Raw genomic sequence first — 13,963 nt, 5'->3', positions numbered from 1 at the left:
AATAACATACATATACATACATGGTCCACCAGACCCCATCTTAAAAACCAAGATAGATACAAAGATGCAATCAGAATATGACAATGAGATTTAAATAAAACTGCTCCACCACGACAACAGAATCCAACTGAAAAAAGAGAGCAAACGCTGCGCACTATAATTAAAGACAGAGATAAAGAGAATTTCTCGCGTCTGACGTCATCTGTCAATCAAATGCGAGCACGGTTTGTTTACAAGTGTCGTGATGATGACTTGCTGAACGCGGATTTATAACCGGGCGCCTTATTGTTAATTTTGCACCTTTTGACATGCAAACCATCTCAAAAGTTAGGTCTTTATAGTAGGAAACTTTCTTTGGCGAAGGCACCATGTTAACAAAGCCTAGAAAAGCTGCTTTTTGCCTTGTAAAAGTACGTAATTTTTTGCCATTTGCTGCTATTCCTTTTCTCCGATCAGCACCAGATAGATCGGTCTTCCTTTTATGCGCTGATTAACCTGTGTAAACCAATCAGGGATCGTAATTGTCAGTGACATCAGACGCGATAAATTGTTTTTATCTCTGTCTTTAATTGTACCAAGAGTGATGATAAGGGCATGTAAAAATAAGATGTGGTAGTCCGGCAAAGGCAAAATAAAACCAAACACAAAGGCAACTGTTGGCTCCCCCTGTCATGAGTGAGCAGAATAAGTACCATAATATATTAAGAAGAATTAAATAATGTTGGTTACAACAGCATAAATAAACTAGACATCAGGATAGTTACTTAACAGTGGGTAAAATCGTAAATTTGTACAACGTTATTGTAGGAACTTTGAATAAATATTATGAAAACAAATAGTATATTAAAGAGCCATGACTCGATCGACAGCCTCATCCCCCATTTTTATTCATCAAAACTGAGATTTTGGTGTCAGAAGAAAGCTCACATTTTTCTAACTACCAAGTTTAAAATCCATATCAAGGTGACGATGGGTTAACATTTCTATCACTTAAACAAGTGATGGATCTGCGATTAGCTTAAGACATTTGGGTGTAAACACAGGCGTTGTATTATGCCGGATAATATGACAATCCTTACGGGGTTGCAATACTTATAAATGATACAAGATAACCTATAGGCCTAAATATCGTATGCATTGAGTACATTTGTTTATCCTTGCCATTGGTGTCCTATATATAGGATGTACTGAGTCAAGTGATCTGATACCGTAAGGTTTGTCTAGCTCCATTTAATATGAAGTTCCATAACCAAAAAAAAAAAACTCACATACACATTTTGCCACCAGTAGTGATTCCAACCGACAGCTTCTAATTTTACGGAGTTTTTCCGAAATAAGAATTTTAAGACAATATGAACAGTTCTATAAACATGCTTAATGGGTTCAAGACGTGTGTAAATTCGCCAATATGTGCAGCATTTTCTTGAATCCAATTTTCTCTAACGCCTCAATTGATGTGTTCGGCAATGTATCGTCTTTACCATTTTTCCCGCCACGCGCCAATATTATTGTTCAAATTCTATTTCCCAAAGAAAAACATACTATATTGTACAAGCTTAATCAGAAATGCTGGAAAAGGCATTTAAAAGGGTTCAAATAAACAACATATCCATTCTGTGTTACTTAAAAGATGCTTTTTAGTTTGGAAAACACGAAACATATTAGAAACTTGAGGTTTAAAATTGTGCAACTGCATAGCCGTGACGTTTGAGCAAACATTGTCTTACGGCCGTATGTACACAAGGCTTGTTCCATTTGTGACATTAAAAGAGAAGTAATTGATGGTCATGTCCATTGTCGCTTTTGGTGATAATAATATTTCATCTCAAGTAGTCATTTAGAAAATTGTGACGGGTTTAAGAGAAACTAAGAACATGGTAGTTGGCATGGCTTCGGGTAAATGGTGTGTAATAATGAATTAAGAGAGTCTATAACAGACGTCTCTTTTCATGTGCAAAACGAAGAGGATTTTAATGTCTATTTTGAGTAGATGCTACAAACGGCAATGCAATTATTATTAGGGTCGCATTATTCAGGGCATGTTTGATAGGTTAAAGCCACAATGTTTGATTTGCTCTACTTGTTGCATGATTGTAATGCCCAACCGAGTACTAAAATACCATGTGAAAGACAACGCCTGACACGTCTCGTGCATGTGTAGCATTGAATCAGTGACGTATAAACTGTGTGCATATCACTTTTTGTCTTTAGTTATATTTCTTATTTATACGTCCCAGCTGCGTGAAGCTCCGTTCAATAACGATCGGTAAGCTAATACTCACATTGACGATAATTATAACAATTTTCTTCGTTTTCATGTGATCAGTGAAAACTAACATTCCGTGAAAAACAAAATAAAAATATATTCTTTATGCAAATTGCACATTATTGCTTTAAGTGTCGCATCTTTTATCAAATAATATCTTTATCATTTATACTCTAAGGGTGATGTCACCATATATTAATGTGTAATGTTCCAATTTTCTGACGTATCTATAACAATTTCTTTTGAATCTTCAGCTCCGAAATACTAAGTATTATCGTCCTAAATAATTACGTTTCGATATTGTACACTTGCAAAAAAAATGCTAACTTGGCTAAATCAACGACCTTTACATTCTTGCTTTAAGCGTAGATTTAAAGGCTTAGAAAACCATCCTTATTGTCCTGTCGTAAAAAGAACATATCTCTCTACTATGTACCTGACAAATATCTCTGAATTAGCTGAGTACAAGTGTTATCTCTTCTTGAGGCAATGAGGGCTGATAATCAGCTTATACAACTTATACCTTCATAATTAACAGAGTTTTGCAATGACATTGGGCCTATTCAACTTCTTGGATTTGGTTTCTTTTTGTTCACTTGGATCGCCCGCAGCCCTGTACCTGTTATCACTTGCCGGACATTTGTGTTGTTAGTTTGTCAAATATTCATGTTTGGAAGGCTGCCAATAATGCGGACAAAAGAGGTTCGTTTGGCTGATATTCACGATAAATGAAGAGGTCGAGTTCCCTGAAAAAAATTAAATGGTGATACAAATTTTCACTAATATGTACCCTTTCTGGCGAAAATACAGCTTATTTAGACAATGTCAACATGTCATCAACATATCATGTCATCAGCAGATATAATTATTTCCTAACATCTAACACCTCAGCTATGTGGTACTAATATAACAGATAAAAATGAAAAGTTAAGTGCAATTGTTCAAAATTTGTTGGTACAAATAATTTTGACATATCGAATAAATCAAATGACGTCACATATATAATCACTCTCCTAATTTGCATATTCCTCCAACTAGCTTGTCAAAATACAGCGGCCGCCATTGGCCTAGTTGTATATAAATTATGTCTATGACTTTGTTGTCACCTTAGCTAGAAAACCCACGCCTTTCTTCAAAACCCTATTCTTCAATATGACAACAGGCAAACGAAGGGTAAGATTCTTTTAATATTTCTACGTCATAACAAGTATGTACAAATACCTCATTGGACGTATATTCAACTGTAATTAGTTCGGTTCAATTTAGATGGTTTTATATAATTAATACTCCATTATGAATATGGTGGTAGACATAGTAAAATAGTAAACGATCATGGGCGTGTTAAAACGCCTTCTCCTTTAATAATTGACCATAACGTAAAAAAGGACTGAACAATGTCAACAGCAGGCTAAGACATTTATGGGCTTTTAAGCAAATTAGGGTTTAAGGGCTCTTTTACCCACCTTTGCACAGTACTTTTTGTGAGACATGAGAGCACAACAGACATATCGAATTGCATTCTAAATACGAACAATGTCCTGATATCAAATAATAAAAATTAGGTCTTTTTGGAAAATACGAAAGGTCAAAATTTTCAATTGATCATCGGCTTTTCCTCCCAGCTATATACATACACTTTAAGTATATATCAATAGATTTATAAATTTTTACTTCGAGGACTGTTAAATATGTAATAATTTGCCATAAAATTTGTTTCATATCGCCAATTAAAAAAATCAAAATTACTTGATATCAGAAGGACATTCCTCGTATTTAGAATGCAATTCGATATGTCTGATGTGCTCTCGTGTCCCACAAAAATACGGTGCAAACGTTGCTATCCGATCACTTAATGCTATTTCCATCTAATTAACTCACTTATTTCCATGATGCTGAACAAAATGACCATAAATTAATTATAATCCTAACTGTTTTTTATTACTAGTTTTTGTGTTTGTGGTGTGGGTGGAGTGTGGGGGTGCGTGTGCCATATTATTGTTTAATGTCACGGGTTGTTCTTTGCGTGTCCTTTCAAGCAAATGGTATTTATGTTAACACACATTACAATAAAATATAGTCACATTTTACGAAAGGCTTTGTAAGACATGCACCGTGTGTATCACTAATTAGTGTTAATCTTTCTTAGATTATTTTAATTTATCTTATCAATGCCGTTAGATTACATCGATAATGCACTTTGCCTGTAAAGCCAGCATAAGATATACGGCACATCAATATACCAATTTTTATAAATATTTAATAGCTATTATTTAGCCCTTTCAACAATATATATTAATTTAAGCTTTCTGAACATTCTGTCACTCTATGCGCGCATTCAAAATTTTAAATGACGTTTTCAAAATCTTTTTAGCTTGAAGGGATACCCTTAAGTCTATAGGAGCTATGGGAAGCAGCTTGTTTTCTACTACTCGTATTCCCAAGATAACAAGAGGGATGCATTATTTACTTTTCCGTTATCTATTATTTAACTGTTGTTTCCCTGAACATCAGTTATATGTCAATAAAATGAATAAATACATTTTTTTCGCTTTCTTGAAAACGATTATTGTTATTGACTCAATGGGCTTAGAAGTCTTCTGGGGTTGAGCAAGTTTCCCCCTTTTTACACACGATTTTTACTTCACTATAGTCTGTCTCGTCTCAAATTGAGAGAAACGCCATGTTGGATTTTCCAGTGGGAGATTCGAATCACGCGCGCTAATCTAATCCTGCGGAGTAAATATACACGCGTAGGTAGGTGATTTGTCCGTACCCTGGCAACGCAACCGCGTAAATGCGCTGATTCACATATGCCACTGCAAAATGTCAAATTTTGGGTTCCTCATGGGGAAACAAATTCAAATTGGTAAAAAAATATTCTATAATTGTTCATTTGGCAAAACTAAATCTAAATAAGAATAGTTAGCCATAACAACATCACAAAATATGTCAATATCAACATGGTCAACAGGATTCAATAGGTTTTGACATTTGTCCTGTTAATACCTAGGTAACAAAACACCTAACATACGACAAACTGTTCTTTGTTTAACGAATAATTTTTAGAAGGAAAAAAATCATATTTTTATCCCTGTGGACCCCAAAATTTGACACTTTACCTTAAGTTGTTTATAACTCGGGAACTCATGTCTTGCTCCAGAGACAAAGACATTAATCACTGGTCCACGTTGGGTGTGCTTTCAAATACGCATTCTTGGCTATAATATCGAACGTATTGCAATACTATACCAGCATAGAAACCTTTTGTTTATTCCCTGTGCTTGGAACTGGTGGAGGGAGAAAAAACATACACAAAGAACCACCAGTTCCCAACTATCATGAACAATTACATTTATATTTACAATCACATTAATTTTTATATTTTTAATATTATAATACGTTTAAAAGCAACAGGTACAGAGATGGACAAAAGAGACGGAGACAATGGACAAAGACAACATTCATGATGGTATTCTTGAATACATGTATACATGCACTACTATCTGTATAAATGGGCACACAAACATGGAAGCATAGAAACTTAATAGATGGGAATGGGTGTCAATTATTTCAAGGTCATTCAACCAAAGTGAAAATTTCCCGCAATGAAACTACATGCAGCTGTTAACATTATGTTATAGACAATTAGGATTACAATATGAATGTTAAGTTGCAATAGATTAGGTTGATAATTATTGGGATCAATATTTTTCAGAAAAAAATGAAACCTATGGAACGTATAGAACTATTAGCAGCTGCCCCTCAATTATTCAAAAAGTCAAATTGTTATAGTTATTGAAATCATAATTACTAAAGCAATAAAATAATAAAATGTGCCAGATTTCTGATTTCAAGGCCTTGTAATTAAGTTATAACAACATCGACAACAACAACTTGTTAGTACTTTCAATGGCGTAACCAGAGAGTGGGTGAATGCGAGGGGCATGCGACCCAAACATCATGACCCATGATATTACTAAGTTCCTTAAAGAATTGGTCTCTTCTCACCATCGTTTCAGCTCAAAAGACGGCAATTACCTTTACTTCTATTGTAATACATACTGTCGCTAAATATGCTTACAAGATAACACCTGTGACTATCAATAATTATTATCTCAGGCGAAAGTAACTTTCAGGAAATATTGAGATACTGCTGTAACTGATTCCCCATCTGCGTCATACAAATCCCAAGGCTGCTAAACTTGTGTCAAGAACAGATAACGAACCTATGGGTACTCAACCAGTCAAACCAAATTGCTTAAATTTTACAAGCGATATCGTATATGTGTTACCCCTGTTGCACAGAGATCTGACAGGTGTCAATACTTGAGGTCTGAATTTCGCCTCTTTATATTCTGCCCTTAGCCTCCCCCTTGTCACCCCGACTATGACATTCTGGTGCGTACTTTTAAATTGATTAAAAAATTAATGGCATGACTTCAAAGAAATAAAATGGTGTGAACTGCGCGACAAGAAAATGTTTTATGACACGTTCCATTGATCCCTTGTTTATGTCTTGAATAATACATCCTTAACGGGGAATTCCAGGAAGATATTAAAATGCCTCCTTTGATACCAAATTTTGATTAAATTATATACAATATCGTAAGAGGTCTTTTTTGCTTGCTGATTTTAAGCTTAACAAGTTTCGCATCTTAATAAATGTATTCAGAAAAATGTATTGATGAGTGAAAAATTTAACCAATAAACTTTTTTATCCAAAAGAAGTAAATTTCATCTTTCAAATATAAAATGATGTATAATTTGACAATCTTAATTAAAAGGTGGGTGGTTAGATATTAATTATTATATTGAGGCCTGCCATTAAAAGAACCTGTTTCCAAATTTATATCTGGATTAATTCAGTGGTTTTGATATGAGAATCAAAAACGTGTATACAATGTACATGTCGATACCACTTTTTATCACGGTTTTGTTCACATCGTCTCGGGTTTTAAATTTTACTTGAATACCCGCTTAAATGGTGAGACAAATATAGGTTTTCCGATATCAAAATCTCAAAAAATGGTGCACACACCTTGTTCACACACAACGTGTTCTGCCTCATATCTCCAGTCAATTAAGTATTCTACCTTGTAGCTTTAGTATCATTACATCCTCCGGGAATTAAAAGTTCCTTCAGTTGACAAGCAAGTACGTTTTCAGACAAAAATTATATATGTTAAAGCTACTTGAGGCTGCCTCAACTTTAAAATTGAGACACTTCCCTTGATACTTGTTAAATATCTCACTTCAATATAATGGTATTCAATGGAGATGTATCAATTATCAATGAGATCGTGATTGTGTACAAGTATGTTGTTATGAATATGAATGGTTCAATTATCTATGGATGAAATTTTGCTTCTATTTTGTTCCAAACGTTGTTTTTCTAAAATATTCGCTGATAGTTTGCTAATTTGCTACTGATTTAGCTATATTAGTCACCAAGTAGATATTTAATGTTATAGCTCAAACAACTTGAAATAGAGGTATGATGTATACTAACTAAACTATAAAATCTTATATTTAAATGATGATAAACAAGAGACAACCATATCTGTAAAATTTAATTCAGAATGACTGATTAAACAATCATTATACAAAGTTGATTAATTGAAAATTTGTATTTAATATTAAAATCAAAATATTGTATACAATCTATAGTCATAATTGATTGTATCAAGAGGAATATAGAACGATATAATAAAAGTTGACTGATTATATTAATCAAAAATATGTTGAAAAATTAGCAACGGAAAAGGATTAGGCCACATAATTGCTTTTTAATCTCGTTCATTCAGTACGTATTAATAATATAAAGTTAACATTGAAAATTGCGTTTTCCACTACTAGGTTGGACGGGTACACGTACTTATGTAGGGTTCACTGAACATTTCAAAGTTAAAAGGTTATCCTTATCCTATACAAGATCAACCAGTAGCATTTTAAAGATTTTAACATAATGACCTCTAATAACCCCTAAACGACCTTTCACCCCTAAATGTTGACAACTTAGAAGGAGCTTGGAGTCAGTGCTTGTTGTGGCCAAGTTTAGTGAACATCGGCGCAAGTGTCTGGCACTAGTAGCATTTTAAAAGTGGAATTGACGAAATAAATGGAAGAAGCAGAAGCAGAAGCAGAAGAATCATATTCGCCAGCTCAACAATATATATTTCATACCACCTGATATAATTTACACCTAGCTAACAGCATTGTATTTATATAAATAGAATGGTGGTAGATGCATACGTAGTGGCGTTAATCTGTAGACTCATGTATCCTTGTATTAAAATCAGTACAAATGCTCCCAGTTTCTGTTCAGTGTTTCTGAACATACCTTCTTCATTTTTGAAAAACAAAAATCAAGAGTTATAATTGATTGTGTCTAGAGGAATAAAGAACGATGTATAAAAGTTGACTGATCATCTATCGTATACTAGCTTATATTAATCAATCAAAAATATGTTAAAGAATTAAAAACAGGAAATAACATTACGCCAGCATCTCCAGCCGGATGTAAGTGGCTCTGAAAGGTGATGCTTTCTTGACATGGCCTTTATTTTTTTCTTTAAATCGGTCAATATCAGACATAAGTGGTATAATCAAGCAAAATCGGACTGAAGTCGGACGTATATAATTTTCAGTTTCTTATAGGATAGTAAAAAGCATTACAAAGCTTCATTTTGCAGAAAACCCCATTGAAATTGAACAACTATTTCCAAAGATATGAACAATTAAAGACTTTCCAAAACAAAAGGAAATATTTCCTTTGTTTGGCTATATCTCAAAATCAATATTTCCGAGTTCCGACTGATTTTGCTTGATCGTATCATATATTTAGAGTCTTTATGTCCACCTTATAAAAGAGAATAAAGAATAGCATACGGCATATGATGCCCTATACAAATGGAACTGTCCATACAGGAAATTAAAAGGCTAAGGCCAAGAATTAAGCTAAGGTATATCTATTGTTATAGGTGAAAACAACAGATAAATAAACCTTGTGAACACCTGCTCAGAATAAATGATCTAAGTATATTCCTGACTTGCCCCAAAAAACTGGAAATATTACATCGTTACTCTCTATGCTGCAGATATTGTTACACTAGGATCCACAACCTGCTCACTCATCAGGGCACAGTTCTTTAACCCCAGTACATTTGTACATTCATTGAATGACTTTTGGAAATTTGGGGACAAAAACACATACTCTGTAACTTGAGGTTAAATTTTGCACTATGTTTGTTTAATTGAGGTTATTGAACTATGCCATTGGGATGAGGCCATTGTCGTGCATAGTGTTAGTATCCATGTATTACAATAGGTACAAATGACTCCCATATTTTTTCAGTGTTTTTTTTTTAATATTCTCTTCATTTTTGACAAAATAAAGGCTATAACTGATTGTGTGCAGAGGAATATATAGCAGTTTGACTGATTATCTATCGTACAGGCTATACTAGCTTATATTAATCAATCAAACATATGTTGAAGAATTAACAACGGAACAAACATTACGCTATATAATTGCTTATTAATCTCGTCCAATCAGTATGTATTAACATGAATAATAGGGTGAGATTGAAACGGAGAGATAATTACGAACATATAATGTCAGTTTAAGTTCATGGATTATGATTAAATACCAACGAATATCGTAAAAAAGTTTTTTGCAAATGATCCTTTTAATTTTAGATAAATTTGAAAATAATTTGTCTGGCAACACAAATGTTTATTTTCCAATTCCTCAGCATTATCATCACAGTAATCATCACCGTCATCATCCATTTTATGACTCTTAACCTGTAATCTGATGATCGGCAAGCTTAAGTGCCAAGAAATCTGATTCTATTTTTAAAATTATACATGGAGATCCATCACTGCGAACCACACTTTACTAACACTAGTGTTTTGCGCGCTTATCATAACTAATGTAGTTACGAAAGACAAATATCAAATGTTGTTTAAAACAATAATTTCTTCTTTAATTTTCTTCCATTTTAAAGCTTGTGAATATTTTCGTATAATTGCTAGTCTTGCGTTCGAGTGAAAAATCGAGTGAAAAATTCACGTTTTCAAGAAAGTGCTACCTTGTTTTAACAATAAGCCTTCATACTACCATGGCTACTCGCTCTTGTAATTGCTTGCATACTTAACCCCGTTGGTACTACCAACAAACTTTTCAGCCTCTAAAAACTATTTTGATTGGTTACCACGCGGCCCAAATCATATATTATATTTAGCCAATCAGAGATGTGGTTAGAATGGTCAGTACACCTGAAGATCTAATAGCTCTATTTCAATTGGTTACTCAGATGAAAACCAGTAATGTCAAAAAAAAACAACAGAAACAATGCGCTAATTCACTGTATTTGAAACTACAATATCAAGTTTATGTATAGTTTACTTTGAAAAATGTATATAGAGGTTATCCACTTTACTCATGCGTGACTTCTAACAAAAGGCGCTGATTCCCGTAGTATTCCTCATTCAAACCAATTCAATGCACGACCTCGGAGTTACCTGCATGACTTTGGCGGGCTATTTTGAAGCAGTCATGGTTGCACATGCAGATACTTCTTTTAAAATCCTAAACAAGGTATAGCAGTCGCTGATAGGATATGCAACTTATAGAACACGGATAACCTCTATTGTGTAAAGAGAACCGAATCAAATTTTTGAAATGTACCAAGGAAAATCAAATAGGGATATGTTCTAGTTATACTACCAAGTATTGCTTATGGAGGACACATTATGCATTATGCAGTTAAGAGAAACAACGAACAGGTATCCTGTTGGGCATAATGGATCTACAATTACGCGTACTTCTGTGTGAGTGTGCTCTTTTGTAGCGATTATATTGATTTTTTGTTTTGAATTCATCATGCTTATAGATATTGTGAGGTGAAGGTTTCGGTTGTTTTGTTCTTGAAGAATACGAAGAACTATCTAGACTTAGGAGTAAAGTTTCAATTTTGCTGCTGACAAAATGTGTTACTAAAGTCCAAACCTATTTATATAGTATATATTTGATCGACTAGCTTAGTGCTTAAATCAATGTAAGTAGGTGAATTGGTTCCCTGCTCTTATGTGTCGTACTATGGCATATTCGATCTTTTGTTTGCTTTTATTGTTTTACTGCTGCCGTCGATGTCGTTGTCGTCGTTGTCGTTGTTGTTGTCGTTGTTGTCGTTATTGATTTCCCATTCATATTTAATTTTGGATATCTTTTTAGAATGGATACACTGTTAAAGTGTCATTTTTTTTTACAATTTGCGTTTTTAATTGTGTGGCTTTACATTTCAAGAATATTTTACCGTAATGTGTTTTTGAATATGCCTTCAAAATATTGTGGAATCAGTCGTATAACTCAGTACAGATTTATCCAAAATTTCTACTAATTTGTAGTTTTTAGTGTAGTGTCTAAAGACAATGGTAAAATATGTGTGGAAAAAATAGAATCGTTATGTAAAATGTGGAAATTTATGACAGCCCAGCTACCAGCAATTTCCGCATTTTTACGGAAATATTTCTAACAGTGTACCTATACGTATCAATTACATTTTCTAAGTGAGCTCAATAAATCAATAATACCCCGATTAGTTCCAGGTTCAATGAGCAAAGAGTTCCGGTATAAGCATTGACCAACCCTTCACGTCCCTCATTTCCACGTTTATTCTCTAAAGATGTAATTCTAGGAAACTTATAAACAATTAAGCACGTACATTTTCACCACCTACGTTTTTCGTGTACTTCCTTATTATAAGACATTTTAAAAGTACCTCCAAAATACGCACTTGTTTCCCGCCTACGACTACGTGATTACGTGAATGCCAGTGTATACAAAATTCAAACATTTTCAAACTGTCGTGTTGACCAAATGACGTACATTTAAATATCCCTACATCGATGACTAGTAACACAGGAATGACAATAGCCAATCTTATCAATTTCACTGCACACAAATACATTATTTTTATCAAATTCTCGACGTTGGATTTTTATCTTTTGCATGAAAGGTAAGTGGATATTAACATTAGAAGATATGGTAGCAGGAAACAGTATACTTTCCCGCCAAAATATATTCGATGGACGCAGTAATGAAGATTATGATCGTTTTACATGGACAATAATATAAAATCATAATTCGTAGCATTATTATTTTATTTCGCGCGACAACTAACCTGGATACTATTAAGCAGACGACTTTGAGCGCGAATTAAAGTGATGGCGTGGCAGCGGTTTGGGTCATTATTTTCTGATCGTCGAATACATTATTAAAAGCAGCAGCTATCATTACTAAGTTCCATCACACGCTAATCTACTCCCGCCAAAAATGGTATAGTTTGCGTAAAAGTAATACCACGAAAATAAGGATGTAAGAGACTGGCGCCAAGTTTGGAATGATTCGACAGTAGCTTTCATAATTCCTATCAAAAACTCACGTCATTTTTTGCTTGTTATTTTAAATATTTGTCATCAGGTGAGACGTTGCTGACTTCGTAAATAAGCAGACGGGCAATACGGCGTGAGCGGTTGGCTGGCTATAAAGCCCATTTTACCCGCCGGGATCGAGAAGGTGATGATGCGATCAGAAGTCTTGAATGCGTTAATAGCTAGTTTACTTCTCTTTGGTAGCCTACTTGGGAGTACTGCACAACACGCCTGGGAAAGACCCGGTTGTCATCTCGTGGGTAAGTCATTGTTATGTTTATTTAAACTTAACTTGGCAGTTTGTAAAGCAACATACTATAGTATTATTTATATAGCATTTCGTACACTCATGCTTTGAAACATGAATATCGCGAGGTTAGAACCGGAACTTGGATGAATTACCTAATCTGTTTGGTTTAATATTATCCACTCAATGTACATAGTATCCGAGGTATTAAAAAATATCCATTTGCCCATCATTACTCAAACGAAAGCGTCATTGTGGGATTTTGACTTTTCTTGAAGTGGGCAAGTACACAAATAATGCTTCTTTCTAACATCTAATCCCCTACTATACGCTGGCGAACTTACGTAGTAAATCGGATTAACTACCATAGCAATAGGTGAAAACAATTTTGAATATATCGCGCTGCGCTACAAGCAGGTTGAACTTATCACCTGTGTATGTCGCCAATCATAGATTGAATATCTTTTCAAAGATACTATTCTTGCGGGTGTGGGTGATCAGCATGACATGGTTCAATGCAGAGGTACCGCGTGAACGTACCAGTGCAGCGCGATATATTCAAAAAATGTTTTCACCTATTGCTATGGTAGTTAATCCGATTATTACATAACTTCGCCAACTTATTGCTTTTCTGACGGTCTCTATTGTCCGATGTACTTGCTGGGCTATTATTCTGTGACCGGTTGAAAACAAAGAAATAAAAAATAGCTGAACGTAATCTGTAGCTTAAATCATTATATTTGCTTTCCCCTGAGAGTTCTCCGTCCTTTGGAGTACTCGTTTAGCTTTTACATTTGTATGTAATTCAGGTTCGATTAAAACTAATGCCCAGGTCTTAAATTCCGAAATAACAAATAATATAATAACAAGTTAAGTTGTGTATGATTGGCCATGAAAACCATAATAATTTGTTGACGCATCGGCATGATAAATTTATGAATTTGTGAATGTTGCTTGGTTAAAAGTTCATCAATGTTATGGTCTACAAGTGAAGTTATAATACGAATACGTAC

At 34.2% G+C, this 13,963-nt stretch overlaps 1 protein-coding gene across 2 annotated transcripts in view; it reads left to right on the top strand.

The window, feature by feature from the left end:
- Positions 1-13,963, top strand: part of LOC140159026 (thyrostimulin alpha-2 subunit-like) — a 183,465-nt gene that overhangs the window by 123,926 nt on the left and 45,576 nt on the right. Inside the window, exons 1-2 of one of the 2 annotated variants that reach the window (XM_072182467.1) lie at positions 12,159-12,288; positions 12,753-12,963. In XM_072182467.1, coding sequence (XP_072038568.1) covers positions 12,852-12,963 — 112 coding nt within the window. In that variant the 5' untranslated portion in view covers positions 12,159-12,288; positions 12,753-12,851. Of the gene's footprint in view, positions 1-12,158; positions 12,289-12,752; positions 12,964-13,963 lie in introns of those variants that run through there. The other variant, XM_072182386.1, reaches the window with a different exon arrangement.

The sequence above is a fragment of the Amphiura filiformis genome, chromosome 1 (genome assembly GCF_039555335.1).
Source record: "Amphiura filiformis chromosome 1, Afil_fr2py, whole genome shotgun sequence".
NCBI lineage: Eukaryota > Metazoa > Echinodermata > Ophiuroidea > Amphilepidida > Amphiuridae > Amphiura > Amphiura filiformis.
Note: the sequence above shows the minus strand (reverse complement) of the source record. Positions and strands in the feature narration are given on the sequence as shown.